General features: G+C 35.6%; 1 protein-coding gene across 21 annotated transcripts in view; it reads left to right on the top strand.

The window, feature by feature from the left end:
• Window positions 1–23,546, top strand: part of NKAIN2 (sodium/potassium transporting ATPase interacting 2) — a 1,025,964-nt gene that overhangs the window by 469,037 nt on the left and 533,381 nt on the right. For 17 of the 21 annotated variants that reach the window (XR_002338465.1, XR_002338481.1, XR_002338458.1 and 14 more), the window contains one exon: window positions 7,659–7,796. The exons of 2 other annotated variants lie outside the window; for them this stretch is intronic. Coding sequence is in view for 7 of the 19 variants with exons in the window: in XM_021072767.1 (XP_020928426.1) it covers window positions 7,659–7,796 (138 nt within the window). In the remaining 12 variants the exon portion in view is untranslated. Of the gene's footprint in view, window positions 1–883; window positions 2,974–3,644; window positions 7,474–7,658; window positions 7,797–23,546 lie in introns of those variants that run through there. 2 more of the 21 variants (XR_002338467.1, XR_002338466.1) reach the window with 2 other exon arrangements.

The following is a 23,546-nucleotide window of genomic DNA, read 5'->3' as shown; positions in this document are numbered from 1 at the left end:
AAATATTTTCTCTTATTATGTGGGCTGTCTTTTCCTGTTGTTTATGGTTTCCTTTGCTGTGCAAAAACTTTTAAGTTTAATTAGGTCCCATTTGTTTATTTTTGGTTTTGTTTTCATTACTCTGGAATGTGGAACTAAGAAAATTCTGCTGTGGTTTATGTCAGAGAGTGTTCTAAGAATTTCATAGTATCTGGTCTTATATTTAGGTCTTTGATCTATTCTGAGTTTATTTTTGTGTGTGGTGCTGGAGAGTATTCTAATTTCATTCTTTTATAGGTAGATAGTGTTCTAATTTCATTCTTTTATGTGTAGCTGTCCACTTTTCCCAGCACCACTTATGGAAAAGATTGTCTTTTCTCCATTGTATATTCTCACCTCCTTTGTAATAGGTGTGTGGGTTTATTTCTGGGCTCTTTATCCTGTTCCATTAATCTATAACTCTATTTTTGTGCCAGTACCATACTGTTTTGGTGTATGTAGCTTTGTATTATAGTCTGAAGTCAGTATACTCAGCTGATTCCCACAGCTCCATTTTTCTTTCTCAGGATTGCTTTGACTATTCAGGAGTCTTTTATGTTTCCATGCAAATTTTAAAATTTTGGTTCTAGTTCTGTGTAAAATGTGATTGATAATTGGATAGGGATTGCATTGAATGTGTAGCTTGCCTTGGGTAGTATTGCCATTTTGACAGTATTTATTTTCCAGTCCAAGAGCATAATATATATTTTCATCTGTTGTGTTACCTTTGTTTTTTTCATCAGCATATTACAGTTTTCAGAACACTGGTCTTTTGTCTTTCTAGGTAGGTTTATTTCTAAATATTTTATTCTTTTTTATGCTATGGTAAATGGGATTGTTTCCCTAATTTCTCTTTCTTATCCTTTATTGTATACTAGTATATAGAAATGCAGTAGATTTCTGTATATTCGGTTTTGTATTCTGCAACTTTATGGAAATCATTGATGAGCTCTGACAGTTTTCTGGTACCATCTTTAGGATTGTCTTGTATAATATCAAGTCATCTGCAAACAGTGATAGTCACTTATCTTGTCTATTCTGAATAAAATGGTGAATCTTAAAGGTGAGGGGTCATCATTAATCACAATTATACAGAGTTTTGTTTGGTGATATTGGTAGTTTTAGACAACATCATAAAGACTTCAATACCTTAGTAATGTTACAAAGACCCCCAAATACCTCTAGTCTTACAGTTTTTCTGGGGATTGGCTTAAAAATAAGAGAAAGCAACTTTTATTCCAGATCAGACAAGCCCAGAGTATGCTCAGGATAACAGTTCACTGTAGGAGACACAGGGGAGGGTAAGTAACCAGATTGTGGATGAGATCTAGCATGACAACATGCAGCAAAAGGGGCAGAACAAACGTAAACTGAATTTAGGTTCAATTTGCTTCAGACATAATACTCTCTATTAAGAGGTCAAACTTAGTTTAAAAAACGATTAACTTAATAGGACCCAGTTTATTCAGATGTAAATTGCGCATAGACTGAGTCTCTTCCAGTTTGAAAAGCCAATTTGTTTATCATGAAGACATTACACAGGTACTTTTTATGAACCTTTGTTGTCATAGAAAGTAAAATAAATTTTACTTAATGGTACTTATCAGAAAAATTTTTGAAAACTTTTCAGTTCTGCACTAGATTAACAATACCATTAGAATTCAAGTTTACTATAGTGCAAAAGAGAAAATCAATTTTAATGTCTGATCAGTATATATATATATGTATATACATATGCCAAAGAATAATTAATAGCATTTGTTATAATATTTGAAATTTTACAACCAGAATTTGACCCAGCATTTCCCAGCATTTGACCTGTTTTAGCGATTTAGCCTATAGATATGTCAATACATATATACAAGGTTGTTTAATGAATTCACATATGTTAAAGTCAAAAATCGAAAGCAAGTTAAATATCTATTAAAATGGAATTTTTAAAGAGGGGAATAGGGATTTCCTTTGTGGCTTGGTGAATTAAGGACCCAACGTTGTCTTTGTGAGGATACAGGTTCAATCCCTGACCTCACCCCGTGGGTTAAGATCTGGCGTTGCCACAAGCTGCAGTGTAGTTTGCAGATTCAACTGAGATTTGATGTTGCCATAGCTGTGGTTTAGGTTTCAGATGCAGTTCTGATTCAACCCCTAGCCCAGGAACTTCCATATGCTGCAGGTGCAGCCACAAAAAAGAAAATAAATAAATAAATAGGGGCGTAATAAGGTAGATCTATGAATGCAGGATATGCTAGTGTAGACAAACCTCCATAACACATTGCTAAGTGAGGAGTGCAAAGAGAAAAGTCATATTTATATTGCAATCCCATTTATGTCAATAAAATTATGTGAAAAGGACATATGTGTGTGTATATATATGTTTGTGTATATATATAAAATATGTATATTTACGTCTATATGTTGGCATCTACATAATAGTATTTTCCTGAAAAGCTATGCACTTAACTATGTTTTCCTGAGTTAACACAGGTTTCTTTTGGGGAAAGAGGGTAGAAGTGGTTGGTCTCTTCAAAGTTTGTTAGTGTTTAATTAAACACTGAGCCTTACCTATACCTCAAACCAATACAACTTTTATAACAGTCAGAGAATGAGAGAAAAATAAAAGTGAATTATACATCAATTTATAGATACAAAACTCTGAATTAAAATTATATTTATCCCAAACTGAAAATGTGATAAAAATAATCCATTTCAAGTAGAGATTTTTCCCAGAGTTGGACCTGACAAAAACTGGCAATATAATCAATTACATTAATTATCTAAAAGAAAGGAATAAAGTGGTGATGTCAGATGCAGAAGTAATAATTGATAAAGAGTAGCCCATATTTGGAATTCCCTAGTGGCCTGGAGGTTAAGGATCCAGCATTGTCACTGTTATGGCTCAGACTACTGCTGTGGAGTGTGTTCTACCCTGATCTTGGAACTTCTGCATCCCACCAGGTATGGCCAAAAAAATGAGTAGCTCCTATTTATGTTTTTAAAAAGCCTCATAAGAAATAGTAGTGGAAGGGAGTTCCCATTGTGGTTCAGTGGTAACAAACACGACTAGGATCCCTAGGAAGAACGAGGGTATGATCCCTGGCCTTATTCAGTGGGTTAAGGATCTGGCAGTGCCATGAGCTGTGGTGTAAATTGCAGACATGGCTTGGATCCCACGTTGCTGTGGCTGTGGTGTAGGCCGGCAACTGCAGCTCTAATTTGACCCTGAGCCCAGGAACTTCCATGTACCACAGGTGCGACCTTAAAAAGACAAAAAAAAAAAAAAAAAAACAAACTAGTAGTGGAAGGGTGCAGAATTCTTTGTGGAGAGCAAGTCATGCATTTATAATGAGCTACTGTGCAAAAGCCAAGCAACAAAGAATCAAAATTTATATACAGCAAGATAGGCAAGCATGAAAAAGTCTTATTCCCTAAGACTTTTTTTTTTTTTTTTTTTTTGTCTCTTTGCCATTTCTTGGGCTGCTCCCACGGCATATGGGAGGTTCCCAGGCTAGGGGTCTAATCGGAGCTGTAGCCGCCAGCCTACGCCAGAGCCAGAGCAACGGGGGATCCGAGCCGCGTCTGCGACCTACACCGCAGCTCACCGCAATCCTGGATCGTTAACCCACTGAGCAAGGGCCGGGATTGAACCCACAACCTCATGGTTCCTAGTCGGATTCGTTAACCACTGCGCCACGATGGGAACTTCTCCCCTAAGACTTTTTATTTGAAAATGTCAAATAAATATACAAACAATAGCAGTAATATTTTTCAAGGCTACCTGTATATGTTTGTGTGTCAGGCATTTGAAAGGGCATAAAGTAAAGGTATTAGTGTCCAGTGGGCAAGAGGGGAATAACATTGAGAACATGGGTTGAAGGAGACAAATAAGAAAATAAAATAGGAGTTCCTGCTGTGACACAATGGGATCAGTGACATCTCTGCAGCCCTGCGATGCAGGTTCATTTGATTACCAACCAGCCTGGCACAGTGGGTTAAAAATCTGGGTGTGGCCACAGCGGTGGAGTAGGTTGCCACTTCAGGTCAGATCTGACCTCTGGGCCTGAAAACTCCATACGCTGCAGGGCAGCCAAAAAAGAAAAGAAAAAAGAATCAAAACAAGACTAAATGGAACTTTGCCTTGACCAATGAAGATATAATGTCCTGAAGTGGCAAATATGATCAAAGAGATTGTCTACACTATTCCAAAAGAAATAAGGTAAAAATGTAGCATCTATCCTGTTCCCAGCAAAGGCCGCCAGCCCAATCTGAGAAAACACTTTGGTTTTGGAGTGGGTGTGGTGAGAGTTCACAGCACAGACCATGCACAGAGGCCCATCTTATTGTGGCACTTAACTGCTTGTGAGACCGCACAGGAGAGTCACTTAACCATACTGCATCTTCGATTTCTTAGTCTGAAAAAGAAGACAATAATATTTACCTCCCTAGGTTTTTTTGCAGTCAATATAGTAGTGAGGAATCATACAGATGCTTGGCACATAGTGTTTTCAGGAATAGTCTTTCTTTTCTTCCCCCACCCCCCCACAACCTCCTGGTGGTTTTGTAGTTAATATACTACCTGTTGGAAGGAATTCTTAAGAAAGATTATACCTACTTCTGTAAATTGTTATTCTCTTCATACTCACTGAAATCTTCTTTTCTTCAGTTCTAAATAATAGAGCCTGTGAGAAAGCTACTTATGATGGCTAGAGAGCCTATCAAAAAAGAGGGAAGGAAGCAGAAATACTATTAGTGAAGAATTGCACATTAACTTATTCAGTCTGCATAACCTTGTAAGTTATGTTTGATGAAACTATTAGTTCTGACATAAAAAAAGGCAGATAAATGCTGATGCGACTTCATCTTAGCCTTGCAGACTTAGCGAGTATATTATCATCTATATATTTTTTATAATTAACGATGGTATTGCTATTTTCTTCCATAATTGGAGCATTTATTGAGAGATTTCCCACTGTTTGACTGATGCACTTCATCCTCTATACTTTTTCCCTGCTGTGTCCCCACAGTTATGGTGCTCAAAATTTATAGAGTTCAGATTCTTCTTGCTGCTGTTTTACATTTCTACTTACTGTTTATTCATAGGAGAAGGATAAGAAAGTTCTGTGTTGGAGGGAGTTTTTATATAGACGATTAGCAATGATGCTCTGAGAACAAGCACTTATCTTTTCATAATGTCAATGGATCCCAACCAGGCATATGTAATACTGTTTAACATCTCATGGGCTTCCTTTATAGAAAGTGTTGACTGCATACATAATAACAGTTGAAGGAATATTTCATCAGGAGTCAGTCCAAGGTTTATGAGGCCAGGGTTATATGCGTGTTCTATGACAGTCTTTTTGTTAATCAGAACATTCAGTTGTACTCTCGAGACTCTGGTGGGTATTTTGGATTTATAATATGTGGGGTAGAATGGATCTAGATATTCATTCTCTCTCTCTCTCTTTTTACTCACTGCCAAGACAAAGTGAAAATTAAGATTTGGCTCAACTAAACTATTACTGTTACAGCATAATATGGTACCCAGTGTGCCTTAGGGAATAGAGGTGTTATGCAAACAGTTGTCATGAGTTTATTTTCTCCTTCAATGCCTGATGAGAAAATGTACTGTCAGTTAAAGAAGTATGGTGGGTGAGTTCCTGTTGTGACTCAGTGGTGATGAAATCTGATGAGGAGTGGGTTTGATCTCTGGCTCCATTTGGTGGGGTTGAGGGTCTGACGTTGCTGTGAGCTGTGGTGTTGGTCACAGATCTGACTTGAAGAATCTGGCCTTGCTGTGGCTGTGGCCTGGGCCTTTGGCTGCAGCCTCAGTTTGACTCCAGACTGGGAACTTCCATGTGCTGCACTTGCGGCCCTAAAAGGAAAAAAAAAAGGTAATGGGAATAATGATCATTCAAAAAGTCTTCAAACTCGGCTGCAGGTATTTAATTTAAAAGCAAACCATCTGTTTGAAGAGTTTGTGTGAACCTCTGACAAGAAATATCATTAAAGCAGAGTGATAAAGCCTAGTTAGTAACTTTGGGGTTTGAAAAATAATTTTCCCTTAAAAACTCACTGAAAAAAATTGTTGTATCTCCATGCAGAACATCAGGTCCTTTTACGATGTTTTACTGTGAACAGACAGTTTGTTATCATTCCACCTAAGGGCAGGCAGGAAAATAGAGCTAAGTTTAACTTAAACCATTCACTTTTGCTTTGTTAGATCTGAGATTTGTGAGCTATCTAGGTTTCACTTGTCTATATATAATGGCACTTTGGGATTACTGGCCAATCTTAGGGCTTTTGTTTGGTTGGTTGGTGAGTCGGTTGGTTGGTTGGTTGGTTTTGCTTTTCTCCTCTAACTGCTTAGATTTTTATGTAAGACCTAATTGTAAACTTGTAAGCACAAATGGGTATATGTTACTGAATGCAAGTTCCTGTCCCTGACACACAGTGAGGCCAAAGAAACCAAAACGTTGGAGTTTGAAGCAGAGAAAGGTTTATTGTAGGACCAAGCAAGAATCAGTGGCTCTGCCTAGTGCTCAGAATACTCCAGACTCCTCAGAGGGTTTAGGCAAAGCATTTCAAAAGGCCAGGTGAGGGGAGGGGTTGGGGCAGTCTCAGGGTTTGTGATCAGCTTGTGCACCATTCTCTCTCTGATTGGTTGATATTGAGATAACAGGGCAGTTAACATTATCAATCCTTAGGAGCCAGAAGGTCTGGGGGCTGTGTGCTCCGCATCATTAAGTAGTTAATTTCTTTGAATTGGTGGTGGTTTTGGCATCTGAAAAACTCAGGAATTTTATTAACACATTCTATTATCTAGGTACTTCAAAGAGGAACAGAGGAGCAAAAGCAGAGAATACGGGAGGAGGAGCTTGTTCCAGGAAGGCCCCCATAGGGTTCTGTTTGATTACATATAGAAGAATCTGAAATGCCTTAAGTTCCTTGTTTTAATAACAAGGAAACTTTATTTTTATTTTTGTTTTCAATTGTTTAATTTCCTTTGGGGGGCCTTTCTTTTTCCTGGTTACTATAGGTAACTGGGTATGACACAAAAAGGTCATATTTGATTGATTAGCTAATACTATTAAGGATAGAAGGACCCTAGGCACTAGTCAAAATATTACATTTTACTCATGAGGAATCAGACCCCCAAAGAAGGGAAATGACTTACCTGGGGTACTACAGCTGCCTAGTGGCAGGCTGACATCCAGAATCTGGTCTCTTGACTTGCTGAAGAGTTCTTTTCCCCTCTTTTTGTTCTGTTCCCAAATTAAGCGATGACATTTGAGCAGATCTGAACAACAAACTCTTCTTGTGGACATCATTTTCTGGAGCTTGCTGGTTGATGACTTCAAGTGTCTGACAGTGCATACGACAATATAATTTATCCTGTGACTGCACAGATGACATCTTGTGAATACTACTTGATGCCTTCATAAAATCTCTAAAAGGATGGTAGCTGTCTCTAGATCCATAGCTTCCATAGTCTTCCTTTGAAATGTACCTGAACATGTCATTCTCACTGTTAAAAACCAATGCCAGATATGGTAACACAATTATAATTGCAGATTATAACATCAATGTGATCTTTTTTTCTCTTACCATTGTGTTTATCTGTATATCCTGTTTTGCTATTCTAGGTTTGTGTGCTGGAGAGGCAAATATTTGACTTCCTTGGATATCAGTGGGCTCCCATCCTGGCAAATTTTGTACATATTATTATCGTCATTCTTGGTTTATTTGGAACTATTCAGTATAGACCTCGTTACATAACAGGAGTAAGTACCCTTTCTGTTTTTTTTTTTTTAATTTTACTGAAATAGATATGTAAAATACAAAATGTCTTGAAAAATTATATGTATACCCTCTCCTTAAAGTACCATGTGTTTGTTTATATAGTTTCAGATTACATCTACAGAAATTAAAAATGTCAAGTTTAAAACACTTAGCAGTAGGAGTTCCCTCATGCCTCAGCGGGTTTAAGGATCCAGCACTGTCACTGCTGTGGCTCTGGTTACAGCTATCGCACAGGTTTGATTCCTAGCCCAGGAAGTTCTGCATGAGGCAGGGAGGCTTGGCCAAAAAAAAAAAAAAAAAAAAAAAAAACCACCAATAACAACAATAACCCAAATAAACAAAACAGTAAAACACTTGGCAGTGAGTGTTATCAGATTGTTTATTTGTAAATTGTACTTTCAGCAAATATTCTCTTGTAATTACAGGCAGAACTTTGTCCCTATATGCGCAAATTTTAAGTCATGACTTCCGATTCAAGAGATTTTAATGAGACTTTTTCCCATTTTAAATAATTACGTTTTTAACTTGGATAAAAGTAGTTTAAAATCAATGCCAGTGAACATAGAATATTGATATGAAAATATTAATACATATGAGGGTTAATAATTAGGGTTAATATTTAACTTATATGAAAGCCAGAAAAGTCTCTGCCATGGTCTCTGTACTCTTCATATTCTCTTTTTGGCTCAAAGGAAGTATTTTGCATTCCCACTCAAGTTAAACTTACTTAATATGAAAGTGAAATCCAACTGTGTTGCAGTTGCTATGGGAACCATAACTTAGGATTTTTTAACTTCGGTATGTGCCTCAGATCTCAGCTATAGCTCTTCATTAATGTAGTTTTTTTTTTTTCAGTCTCATCATTTTTTTTTATTTCTTCTATTTTTGACAAAGGAAAAATCTATGGGCATTATTTAAAATTATAAAGCAAGTTTGTGGTAAAGGCATTTATATAAGACAGTGTAGCTAAAGATCTGCCTTATTCAACACAAATCAGCAGGCCTTCTCCTGTTTTGCCAAGGCCTCCTTCACATAAAAGATGCCCTCCCATGATCTGTTCTGTCTGTCATCTGGAACCCAGATAAAACTCATTGGTACTGAAACAGGCAATGTGGTGGCAGTGGGGACCCAGAGGTCAACCTTCTGGCTGAGGATGAGCCAGAAGTATCATAGTCTTCTCTGCGTACACACCCAGAAAGAGGGCATGTATGTTTCTGTGTAAATCTTGCAATGCTTTTTACAAGATTACAAGTAGGAAATGTTCTTTAGCAACGTGAAGTTTTTCAGTACATAAGATATAATAGTGGCGTTCACTTTCTTTTATAAGTTATAGTTTGATCCAATATAAGGAAGGTAGTACAGTGCTTGGGAGTGGGTTTTTCTGAAGTTATAACTCCAGAGTTGAAGTCTTTCATCTATTGAATTTGTATGACTTTGGACAACATAACCAGACTGATCCTTAGTTTTCTTACAACAAAAATGAAAGTAATGGAGTTCCCTTTGTGGCTCAATGGTAGCAGACCCAACTGGTATCCATGAGGACACAGGTTCGATCCCTGGCCTTGCTCAGTGGTTTAAGGATCCAGCATTGCCCTGGGCTGTGGTGTAGGTCGCGGATCCTGCATTGCTGTGGCTGTGTGCTGTGACTACAGCTATGATTTGACCTTTAGCCTGAGAACTTCCATATGCCATGGGTGCAGCCCTAAAAAAAGACTAAAAATTAAAAAGAAAAGTAATAATTATATCAACTCATATTCTTTAACTTATTAATATATTATAAGCCATTATGTGAAAGGTTCTCAATTTAATTTTCCTCCTTAATTAGACTTCAAGGTTCCTCCATGTATTCTTTTTATAGTGTTGCTCTGAGTATCATCATGTAGATATGTCATCTCCATTTCTTATAAAGTTCCAAGAATAAAAATATAGATGTAAATGAAAACGAAAAGTTTAAAGGCTTTTTTTTTTTTTTTTTTTTGATGAGTAAGTGGGGTATTCCATAAAATGTTCTTAGCACAATGCTTGGTATTTAAAAAGTGCTCAATAAATATTAGCTGTACTGTTTTTTTCTGCTTATTGTTTTTATTATCATTTGAAGTAATACTGAACTGTATAGACTAGAAATAGACTGATAGGCAATTTAAAATAGAGCACGTGGGAGTTCCTGTTGTGGGACAGAAATGAATCCAGCTAGTATCCATGAGGATGTGGGTTCAATCCCTGGCCTCGCTCTGTGGGTCAGGGATCCAGCATTGCCACGAGTTGTGGAGTAGGTCACAGACGCAGCTTAGATCCCACATTGCTGCGACTGTGGCTGTGGTAGGCATCTGCAGCTCTGATTTGACCCCTAGCCTGGTAACTTCCATGTGCCTTGGGTGTGGCCCTAAAAACTCAAAAAAGAAAAAGAAAATAGAACATGGTGTTCTAAGCTATTGGTTGAACTCTTTGTGCACCTTTAATTTAAGCTGCTACAACTCTTAAAAAAATTTGTGGGATTTCTGTGTACCAAACTATAATCACATCCCTTTAAATAAAATACATATCCACAAAACTTTTCAAGACAGGGCACTCTCTCTAGTATTACTTAAGAGTTAAGATGCCATAGGATACCTTTAAGGTTGTTAGAACAATTTTTTTTTTTTAAGTGATTGGGAGAATGTCTGAAATCTTTCTGAGGTCTTAACAATGTGTCTTTGCACTGCATCTTTGATTTGATCTTGACTTGCAGACAGAATTCTGAACTTGATCTTTTTCCTGAGATAGCGTCTAACTTGAAAAATCTTTTGCCAGCTGGAGATGTTGTAGATGGGAAACTTTTATTTTCTAACTCAGCAAGTTGAGTTGGCAATATAGCCTCTAAATTCTTTTTTGAAACCTGAATTGTTCTTTCCTTAGCTCATGTCTCTCATCTCTATAATATCATATTATGTGTGGCTAGAAGATGACTGTTTGCTTGGAAATCCCCTTAGCCAAATCCACAAGTTTATAGGTATATTTTCTATCTTCAGCAGTACTGTAGGCAATAGTTAAGCTAATTGTTCTGACAATTATTATTGTTCTGACAATTATTATTTTCTCCAGCTCTCAAAAATAACTTCTTTACTGTTCTTCCTGTTTTCACCCTGCTGAACTTCATCTGACTCCTTGTCTCAAGATCAACACTATGTGTTTTAGGTTTGTTTTACGGTGTCACCCAACTCCTGTTATAGTTATCTATTTCTATCTAATTTCTGTAAAATGAACCATCTCTATATAATCAAATTTATGAAATCTAATTGGCCTCATGCCATGTTGAATGTCAAAAATGGTTTCAGGAGAATAGAGAATTTGCCATAAAGATGGAATTCAGATTTTTCAGTTTACCTAAAGATGGCAAAAGGAATTACAATTAAAAGAAACTCTAATGAAGTCATAGGTGACAGAAATTCTTGTCAATGAGGGATCTGGGTTTAGCAGGAAAATGCATAATTGGGGACAAGCTGTACCTAACAACACTGTCCTGCTGCAGTTAAGAAAGTTCCATGGGCTCTCTATACACTGGAAATTTAGGTATTAACAATGAAATTTCTTTGATTCTCCACTGAAAATGTAGGCCTTTATGATATCTGTATTTGCCATTTTATATTGCAGTATAAAACAATTCAGTATAAAAATAGAGATAAGCAACACTTTCAGAATTTTACAACTGAAACTTATTATTGATATTTTTGCACATTTCCCTCATGTATGTGCAGTTGAAACATATGTATGCTATATCTCAAATATGTGTTAATTTTTTTTGTTTAATGTGATATCAAATTCATGTGGCTATTTCATTGTTAACTTAACCTTTTATACTATTGTCATAATATATAATAATATAAAACATATATGTTATATATTATTATACATTATACTATTTCCATGTTTTTATGGTAAATATTTCCCTCTAATCATCTCATCTTCTTTTGTGATTTCATTTTTTAGGAGAAATACCTAGTGTAACTAAATAATATGAAATGAACAATTTTAAACCTTTTAGTATATAATTGATAATTACCTATCCAAAATCATTTTATTAAATTATCCTCCTGCCAGTATACAGCAGATGTATTTCGCTGCACTTTTACTAACCCTAAATATTATCTGTTTGCATAATTTTTAGTCTGCTAGAAGAAAATGTATCATTTTAAAAATTACATTTCTTATATTACCGAGCTGGACTATTTCACATATTCATTAATCATTTTTATTTTGTTTTTCCTTTTTGAAAGGATTGTCATTCTGTGTTCTTTGCTGATCCCCACCCCTGGAGTCTTAGTGTTTATCATAATAATTTTCATATATAGATACATCATAAAGATATGTACCCTTCAAATATCAAATATCATTTTATTTTTCTCATATTAAAATTAACTCCCTTTTACTTTCTGATATCTTCCATTGCTTTAAGTGTCATTTTGCAGACTGTAATGATGTCTTTATTATTCTTATGTCTAATTTTGCTAAAACAAAAATGTAGATGCTGTTAAATAGAATCTAAGGAAAAAGTATCCCTTTCCACATTTGTAAAGAGTTTCAGTTTATCAATGGGACATTTTATTTTATTTTATTGAAATCCACCTCCCTCCAGAAAAGCATGTGGACATCCTCTGAAACCCTGAGCACAGTAGCAACAAAAAACTTAAAGGTATTAGTAGTGAGTTTTGTTTCTCTTACTAATCTCTTTCATAAGAGCAGAGAAGAAAAATTTTTAAATTTAAAACAGTTAATTGGAACAAGAACTCATTAGTACCCTTTGAGGGCCTCTGGCATTTCAAGGGATATAATACGTTGAAGGAAAATTAAATAGATGATTCCAATTCTAAGCAAAAGAAATTTGAAGCAAGAATCCATGGAAAGCATCTGTAGTATCAAGAGTCCCATAGAAAAGGCCAGATTAACTCTGGTGGAATAACTCATAAATAAATACATACAAATGGCTCCCATGAAAGCACTGCCTTATGTTATGAATGAATTTTCAAATGCATCTTCATTTGGGCTAAAGACACTGGCAGGTAGAATATGATTTGAGATATCCAATGGTTATTAGTTAATGACAAAAATGTTAATGAGTTGCACTGCTTTGAATTGTCTAAAATAATCTGAGTAGTGTGTAGGTTACTAACTGCTAAAGGCAGAGCAATTTTTGGTGATACTGCCACAGGGCATGTTGCCATTACTCTCATTTTTTTCCTTTTTTTATTTTCTCCCTCCCTCTCTTCCTTTGTGACTCTCTATTTAACCAACTTATTTAGAAAGAAAAAAGAATACTTTATAGAGCTTGGAACCACAGGCTTGATCAGTAAACTTATCCCAAAATTAGAAATAAATTAAAAATAGCTGAAAATTTATTACTCAGATTTCATAAAAACAGAGAAGAGGACAGCGTGCCAAAATTACAGTAATTTTTATTAGAATAATACTTCTTTTTTTCTTACCACTTCCATTACCCCCACAGATTCTACTAGATACCTTCCTCTGCAAATCCTATAAACCTCATATTAATTTCATAACATTTTTGTTCAAACTCATATGACTAGGAAATAGCAGTCAGGATGTGGACCCATGCTCTTAGCCAAACCCTTGCTCTTAACCACTGTACCAAACTGTCTTTTAGAGGCACTGCTCAGTGGACCACAATTTATCTGACAAATAAAGACAGAGTTCATTGAATTGTTAGCAAATCCAAAATCTGTTTACACCATTTGCAATTTGAAGAGCATTTAGTTCGTAAATTGTGGTCTGCCATTCCCATATCAAGGATTATGGAAATGACCTTATGTCTCAAGAATTAAGAACACAAAACCCTTAGTGGACATGTTATTTTAGCAGAAGAACAATATGGCAGAGTATGTTTAATTTCCAGAAATAGTGAATTAGAATATTATGCTTAAATTTTCTTATGGCAACCAGCATTTTGATGATGGTAATTCATGTATACATATATATATAACATAATTGATATTTAATATGTATTATCATTATATATTAATGAAGAACAAAAGCATCTCTTCACATTTTATTTGCAAAGAGCTTCAAATAACTGATGGGAGAATTTATTTCTATGTAATTGAAAAAAAAACCTATATCATGTACCAAAAATATGTATGCAAGTATACTTTATTGTTGTACCTATTGCAGAGTTTTTCTGTGATATCAGTTTAGGCTACAAAAATGAATCCAAAGTTAAATGAGTGGGAAAGAGTGGGACTGGTTTCCTGTTTTGTTACCAAAAAAATCAAGAGATTAAAATAATGTGGTTAAAGCTAATTTCAGGAAGCAGGGCTTGTGATGCTTAAAAAGAAGAGCCAATATTCACAAATCTTCATTCCTTGGGTTTTAAAAATAGTAAACTATTAGACTATGTCATTAGACCCTGACTCATCCTTTGAAAATAATGATGAATTGAATAATACTTTTAGTTCACATACTAAAATTTTAGATGGATAATTTCTCATTGGTGCTGAACACTAAACTGTATTGGTTCCTCAATTTGGGCCACTCTATTTGTTTCTTTGTTTACCATAAATTTTTTTTTAACATATTATATATGCTTGTCAATGAGTATTGCTTTGTGAATCAACACACATCCTTCTCCCCACTGAGGGGAGATCCAGCATAGAAAGACAGCAATGAGACAGTTTCAAAGTGTCACTTGCGTTGAATTCCTTGATTTTGCTTTTCCTTGAGCCAGTATAATAAAGGAAAGGATCCCCATTTCATCCTGGGCAAATCTTGGGGGCCCTGTGGTGACTGGAGTGCCAGAAAACAAAGCTTAGACCTCTTTTGTAGAAACATTCTGTTACGGCAATTTGGGAAATGTATAGACTCTTCAGAGGATCTATAAAAGCAAATATTCACACTCAATTTGTGTGGAAAAAAAAAACCTGTATCTTTGAATTTACTGTTTACTGATAATCAAGCGCAATTTGAATTTTAAGTGTTGGTGAAGCTCATGTCCCCATGGAGACTAAAACAACAGCAATAAATGAGGAGTACTTTGTTCTATGTCCTATTTCCAGATTATAAGCTTCTTTCACCCTAGTAATGTTACCTTCTTAAAAATGTGTAATCTTTCTGGTCATTTCTAGGAAGTTATTAATCTATGTTTAGGCAGTTGTTTTGACTCTTTTATTCAGTTTTTGCAAGAAGAAAAATATACAAAAGAAAACGTATTGCAGCAGCATTAAAAATGCACACTTTCTGTTCAGGACAGAAAATCAATGTAGATTAGAGATGAAAAGACTTGAGATAGTAGTAAATTAACATTGCTTCTAATGACTTAGAGTAGTCATGAAAATAAGTCTTTTCCCATAAGCCTGGGAGGGGAAAAAAAACATCATTACAAGTTTTATGGATTTAGCCTGCAGTCCTAAAATAAATGCAATAATGCAACATGGTGAATGCAATTTATTCTCAAAAGGATGTGTTCCCTAGGGGAATTGTGGGCCATTTATTCTACAAGAAGATATTTTGTGTTCACATTCTGGAGTTAGGCTGTGACTAAAGATTTATAGAACGTGGCAAATATAAGTAATTACATTTTGACAGTCTAAATTCATGTTTGTAAGTTATCTAATAATTTTTGGAAAATTTTGAGAAGAGACATGTTGTGATATATGTATATAATAATACATAATATTTGATTGTATACATTTCTTTCCTAAATTTAAAAAATCAAATTAACTCATGAAGAATGTTAAGAATCAAAAAGTAAAATTAGACTTATAATAAAATAAGTCGTATTCCTTACCCTTCTCAAGCTGTTCCTCCTAATCTCTTTATAGTTCTTCTGTGGTGTGTATATGGACATACATACATATATATATATAAATATATATGCACATATATATAATTTCAGAGGTTCTGTAAAAGCAAAATCATTTTAGTCTAATTTATTTTTGGATCACACTTTGCTTTGTTTTTACAGTTTCCCCCTAGCTCTCCCTTCCACTGGAATTTGCCTTTCATTCTTGAAAGTGAGAAAACAGTCTTTAAAAACAAACAAAAAAACCAACTGTAACCTATGTATATTTCCAAATTTTATTCTATTTGTATTTTGGAAACCCATTGCTTTCCTGTCTGAGTTTAAATGGTTTCTATAAATTTGACCATAATTTTGTCTGTAGCTTTTTGTTGTGAAGCTATGTTCTTCTTCCCTGTTTTTTTCCCTCTTTTTTGTTTTTTCGGTTTTTTTTAATTTATTTTTTAATTTCTCTCTCTCTTTTTTTTTTTTTTTTTTTTTTTTCGTCTTTTTTTAGGGCTGCACGAACGGCATATGAAAGTTCCCAGGCTACGGTTGAATTGGACCTGCAGCTGTCGACCTACACCACAGCTCACAGCAATGATGGATCCTTAACCTACTGAGAGAGGCCAGGGATTGAACCCACATCCTCATGGATACTAGTCAGGTTCATTACTGTCTTCTCCCATCTACATTGGTGGCTCTCCAGGCATCCATCTTCTCTGCTCTGCCCCACTGTTAGGTCCGTGCTTTTTAAATCCTATGTATTTTCTTTCTGATATTCTTCACACAACTTCCTGAAAAAGCATGTTCATGGAGGTGAACTTTCCGAGTTCATTCTACCTTTACACTTGGAAGTTTACTCAAATGCAGAATTCAGGGGTGAGAATCAATTTTCCTTCGGCACTGAAGTAATTGTTCAGACTGATGGGAAGTCTGATATTGATCTGTTCTTTTCCTTAGTAGATAACTTTTAAAAAATCCTTGACATATTCATTTCATCCTTCTTGTCTTACCATTTCCAAATGAAGTATCTAAGTGTGGACCTAATTTAAAATTTTGTAAGCACTTTTGATTTGAAAATATGAAGACCTTCATTTCTAGACTTTGCAGGTATCATTTTGATGATTCCCTATATTCTTGGACATTTGGCTTTGTTATCTCCAGAAAATCCTCAATTATATTATTATATATTATAGCTATTTATTTACTTACTAAAAATATGATTTTTTTTTCCTCTACGGGAAAAATGCTTGACTGATTCTAAAGGTGATGGAGAAATTATCACTGTTTTCCAGCCCACTTTTACACTCACCTTTGTTCACATCCCCTTTCCTCAAGTCTCCAGATTATAAAGAATTCTACCAAGTAGTTGAGCTTCCTTTTGTGTCCACTGCCCCTCCATACCTATGGTGGTCTGCTGCTTGCCCCATTGTGCTTATTAATCAGCACTGCAGAGTCTGGTCTTCCTCTTCCAGCAGTGGCTGAAAGAGCTTGGCTGCTAATGTTTTACTGCTGATAATTGTAGGACTGTATGGGTTGTATGCTCACTTTGCCTTTCTGGACCCAAAGTGAAACAAACTATTAATATGCATTAAACCTATTTTACTTTAGAATCATTTCCTTTTTTTCAATGAGGTTTGAGCAGGTGGCTTTCTTATTCAAAGGTGTGTTAACCCAGCAACTATTAGAATCACTTTACCCTTTACAAAACCATTAATTTATTGCCTATTATATAATAAGCACTATCTATGTACCAGGTATATCATAAAAACAAAGCCTCCAAATGTTTACATTTTAACAGAGGGAGGAATGAACATGTAACCAAGTAATCACAATGCTTTTCATAAATATTACAAGAGAAGTATGTACAGGATATAACAATTTCCTGAGCACAGGTTGGGCAAGTCAGCCTGGGAGCTGGGAACGTTCAGGAGATGCTTCATAGTGGAAATGACATATGAGCTAAGACGACTGTAGTGACTCAGGTCACGACAGTGGCATAGGTTTGATTCCCAGGCCCATACATTGGGTTAAAGGATCTGGCCTTGCTGCAGCTATGGTGTAGGTCACAGCTGCAGCTCGGTTTCAGTCGCTGGCTGGAGGTTTTCCATATATGGCCATTAACGGAAAAAAAAAAAGTATTAGTACTGTATCGCTGGGAAGACAGGAAGAGTGGAAAATTTTAGGTGAAGGTAACAGAAGTGAAAGCATGGAGGTGAGTAAAAATATAATTGTATTTTTATGAATTTATGTTAGATCCACCTGGCTGCTACACAGAGGATGGGCTAGTTGAAAGTAAGTTTAAATAGGTAGACAGGGTCACGATTGAGAAGAAAATACTTGATCATGCTAAATAGTTTATATAAGATAGGTTGTAGAAAATGAAAGGATTTTGTATAAAAACTGTGGTCCTGGAGTTCCTGTTGTGGGTCAGGGGAAACAAATCTGACTAGTATCCATGAGGATGAAGGTTCAATCCCTGGCCTCGCTCAGTGGGTTAAGGATCCTATGTTACTGTGAGATGCAGTGTAGATCGCAGATGCGGCTCAGATCCCACTTTGCTGCTGTGGTGTAGGCCAGCCACTGTAGCTTTGATTTGACCCCTAGCCTGGGAACTTCCACATGCCATAGGTGTATCCCTCAAAAAAAAAAAAAAAAAAAAAAACAAAAAAACAAAAAAAAACAAAAACCCAGTGGTCCTGAGTAGCTTGCAACATGGCAGGGAAGAAGAAATGAAAAGACAGAAATGTTTGTAGATGATCCCAAGAAGAGACAGAAATGATAGAACCATTTGACAAGGCACAGATTATAATAAGCAAGAGGAATAATTTGGGGAAATTATTAAGAATTTTAAATTAAGAACAAAATTAAGAATTCTGTTCTGAACTTTCAACTTATTAGTTACATGAGTGTGAACAAATAGGGATGTGTCTCAGACCCTTTATAAACTCTTCCCTAATAACTTGATACCACTTTTTGATAACAACGGTAAATATTGTCTACTATGTAGATGACATGATTTTACATCCTAAACTAAGAGTGCCTTTATGGAATGTCTTTATTAGACAGTTGGTATGTTAAGTAAGTAGTACCAAAAATGTGGTATCAGTTCTATTTTTCTAAAATTACAGTCAGCATTGGGGGAGACGCCTCCAAAGTTTCACTAGCCCATATATAGTTACCCTATGCACAGAGTTATATAATTACTTATGTGTGCATTTTACAACCAGTTTATTTTGTAGGGTATACCAGTCAGTCTTGGCACTCTGTTTTTGTTGTTGTTGTTATTTGTTATTTGTTTGTTTTTTATGACTAAAGAAGGAGTTTGAGTACATCCATCCCAAACAATTGTCTAGTTTAAAATGAAATGCAGCAAATTTTTATGGCGTAGATTTTGTAGGATATCCATTGTCCTTTTGTCTGTAAGGGTAAACCCATTGTTTTCTGTAGAGGAGAACCATGATTCTGCTGTTGAACTTCATTAGCCTGCCTGTGTGCCAAGCTGGATGGTTAGATAAGTACAAGTTGTATTTGATTTCTCAGCTTCCTGGTATCATACTAACCACTGACTGACTGTCCATCAAAGTCCATGGACTTCCAGTTAACAAGTATTACAGGCTATCTGCATGCCTAGCACTTTTCAGGAAAACCTCAAAGTCACCTGCATTCAATACCTACTGAAAGTGTGGATAAGAAAGATGATATTTATGGAGAACTGCCTAAAAATATGTGGTCCATATATTCTTCCAGACCCTTTATAACCTATCCTACACAAACAGCACTTTATGCCTGCACTGCGTCAGTTTAGAATTTGCAGGATATTTTTACTCTTGAATTGTATTTTAGCAATATGTCAATTAACCTACATTAAGTAATTTTGTGAGAAACAGACATGACATTATTTATTATAAAGATTTTTTTTTTGGAAAACATTTCTTTCAGCAGACTCACAAGAAAAATCTATTTCTTGTCTCTGTAGGGGAAAAAAAAACTCTCCCCTTCTTCCCTTCTAGGTTCTTTGGCTAGTCTGATAATTAAACTGACAAAAGATAGATTAATAGGTGAAAAACAAATTTTTTTTACATCGAGGAATCCATTAAAAATATGAGTCTCAAAGAAGGGACCAAAGCAAGCAGGTTTTATACCTTTTAGAGAATGAAACAATATACTTGTGAAGAATTGAGAGGACAGAGAAGTTTTGGCTTGGGGTAATGAATTAGTGAGGAAGAAACAAAGTTTGTTTATACAGCCTTCTTGGCTATAAATTCCTCATCTCTGGTGATAAGAATGTCTCTCTTCTTCCAGGTATAGGGGTTACCTTTTACATGCGAGGTTTATTTCCTGCTTTCCTGCTTTCAAGGGGACAAAAGAGGGTCAGAGTGTTCCTCTGGTACCCACTTTTTCTCAAGTAACTGCAATTCGAAATAATCAGTATGCCAAAGTGGCATATTTTGAGATGACAGGTTCTGCTCTCCTTCATCTCAATCTTGGGAATGATAACTCTTTATGCGTTAGATTATTTTATCTTGTGATCCTGATGAACTTAAACATTGGCTGCATGCAGGTTTTTGTTTTTGTTTGTTTGTTTGCTTGTGAGAACTGCACCCGTGGCATAAAGGAGGTTCCCAGGCTAGGGGTCCAATCGGAGCTACAGCTGCCAGCCAACACCAGAGCCACAGCAACACAGGATCTGAGCATGTCTGAGACCTACACCACAGCTCATGGCAACGCCAGATCCTTAACCCACTGAGTGAGGCCCGGGACGGAACCCGCAACCTCATGGTTTCTAGTTGGACTCATTTCTGCTACGCTACAACAGGAACTCTTGCTCGCAATTTTAAAACTAAAAAATGAGAACTGTCAAAGTTTTCCAAAACAAACAAAAAAGCTTTCTGGATTTATTTTCTGGCAAAAGTAATAAAAATAATTCTTTATTCTTTTACTATACAAATATTTACTAGCACTCACTCTGTGCCAGACATTCTCCTAGACACTGTGGATTCAACACGGAAAAGACCAAATCCAAGTTGTTACATAGGGAAGACAGACAATATATAAGCAGTAAGTAATAGGTTACAAAATGATGTTGCAATATAAAAGTTCTCTTTCTCTCTCTCGCCATATATATGTACGCACACATATACACTCTCACATATATAGATCTAGATATATATCTAGATAGATGGATATTTAATAGAAAAAGGATTTTATTATTCCTATTCAATAGTTCCTGGGAACGTTAATGTTAAATCATACACAGTTTAAGAGATAACAGAAATCATCTGAATTTCATGACCACTTTTACAAGGGTCTTATTGCCACGTGTTGTGTGGATACCAGTGACAAAATCACTGGCGATAAAGGTTCAGATAACCACAGATCTCTGGTGTGGAAGCTGCTTTGGAAATGGGTCCCAATCAAAATGTAATAGTGTCAAAAGTACGTGTATTTATACTTTATATACTTAGTAAGTACTTAGTATATTCTCTTTACTGAGCTGACAATTTGTCTACTTTTACACTTCAGTAATACTAGCTGATGGAATGTAATGCCAGTTACTAACCTGGAAAGGGCTGAATACAAGGGGATTTGGGTACAGAAAAGCAATTGAGAAAGTGTGAAAATGAAACCAAAACATCTTAAGAACCATAATAGAAATAATTGCATTGTCACCATTTTAAAAACACATTTTGCTATTTTTAATGTCCACACATTTGAAAACATTTTAAATCTAATATCATACAAGCTATTTTATTACCTATTTTTTTTGTTTTTTACTTACCATCAACTTTTAAAATTTAGTTGTATTTATTTTTGATCTTTTTGCCTTTTCTTGGGCCGCTCCGCAGCATATGGAGGTTCCCAGAATAGGGGTCTAATCGGAGCCTACGCCAGAGCCACAGCAACGCGGGATCCAAGTTGTGTCTGCAACCTACACCACAGGTCACGGCAACGCCGGATCCTTAACCCACTGATCAAGGTCAGGGATCAAACCCGCAACCGCATGGTTCCTAGTCGGATTCTTCGTTAACCACTGAGCCATGACGGGGACTCCAAAAATTTAGTTGTATTTAATTGTATGAGGCTGGATTGCTGTTTGAATATGTTAAATCAATTTACACTGTGTAAAATACCTGAATCTTTGCAGTTTTTGGGGTGTTTACCTTTTCCTTATTAGTTTACATGTTATAGACATTAAGCTTCAATATGTATTGAAGATTTTCTCAAATCTCTCTTATGCTATATGTTTTTACATTGATCACTTTGGCCAAAATAATTTCACTTCTTATCTAACAAAATATTTATAAGTTCTGAGTTTTCTGTCTTGGTAATGAAGATGTACCAACTCTCAGCTATACATTTAAACTCCTGTATTTTCTTCTAAGATACGTATTGTTTAATTTTTATAGTAAACTCTTAATTGGTCTGGAATATATTTTAGTATTTAATATTAAATAGGGCACCAAAACTATTTTCTTCCATATGGGTAACCATTTGGACCAGCATTTGTTTTCCCAAGTAATTGAAATATCTTATTTTTACATTAGATTTTCATATGTAATGGACTTTTTTTCCTCAATTCTCTATTCTCACCCTGTGATTTAATTGTAGACTATGACAATACATTATTAGTGACTACAATGGGTTTATAGTGTGTTCTAACAGATGCTAAATCAAGTCTGCTCAGTATTTTACTTGTTTCCTTCAATTATCAAGATTGATAATTCATTTTACCAAATATTTTTAACTTACATTAATATGGTCATATTATTTCTTTTTTAAAATTTTGAATATATTCAATTAGGTTGATAAATATTCTAATATTAACCTATCCTTCCTTTCCTAGACTATATTGTATTTGTATTACATTATTCTTTGCTTCAATAACTAAATTCTAATCCTGATATTTTTATTTCCATCTTTATATCTTTATTCAAAAATAAGATTGAATCATAGCTTCTCATTTATAATATTTTCAAATTATACATGATTCATAAAATAAATTGAGGCGATTTCCTTCTGTAATCTGAAATGGTTCATGAAGATTGGAGCTATTAATGTTTCCTAGAACTCATCTATGAACTCATCTAGTACTTTCATCAATGATAGTTATTTAATCATCTTTCCAGTCTACAGTAATTCTATAGTAACTGGTCTTTTCAAGTTTTCCACTTCTTGCATGATTTTAGTAACCTACATCTTGACAGAGCATTTATTTTCTGGAGGCTTTGTTTTATGTTATTGTCTTAGAGTCCCAGTAATGTTTGATTTACTTCTTTTTAAATGTTTTCTTTATTCCCCGGTTGGTCTCTTTTCTCATTCCCTTTTCTTCTGCATTCCATGCATTAGTATCTCTGAATCAAGAAATCAGCTAAGGAGTTCCCGTCGTGGCTCAGTGGTTAATGAATCCAACTAGAAACCATGAGGTTGTGGGTTTGATCCCTAACCTTGTTCAGTGGGTTAAGGATCTGGCATTACCGTGAGCTGTAGTGTAGGTCACAGACACAGCTCAGATCCCATGCTGCTGTGGCTCTGGCATAGGCCGGCAGCTGTAGCTCTGATTAGACCCCTACCCTGGGAATTTCCATAGGCTGCGAGAGCGGCCCCAGAAAAAGGCAAAAAGACAAAAAAAAAAAAAAAAAAGAAAAGAAAAGAAAACAGCTAAGATCAATGGCATCTCATGCCTGCTTTTGCCCTCCTCTTTTATTGCACAGTAATAAGAGGAGGCATGATGTTGGCATAGCATGGGCACCCCCTCTGGGATTTTTGCTAACTTTTATAGTAATAGATGTGGCAGATTGATAGTATAGCATTATGACTTGCTTGGCTTAGTTTTCCTTAGCTTGGTCCACGTGTCAAATAACAATTGTAAGGAGTCGTTTAAAAAGGAAAAAAAAAGGATGACTGAACAAAGGATTCAACTTCAAGTTATTTAATCGTGAAATTCATTAATAATTTTCAT

This window comes from Sus scrofa, chromosome 1 (assembly GCF_000003025.6).
Source record: "Sus scrofa isolate TJ Tabasco breed Duroc chromosome 1, Sscrofa11.1, whole genome shotgun sequence".
Taxonomy (NCBI): Eukaryota; Metazoa; Chordata; class Mammalia; order Artiodactyla; family Suidae; genus Sus; species Sus scrofa.
This window is presented reverse-complemented; position numbering and strand designations above follow the sequence as displayed.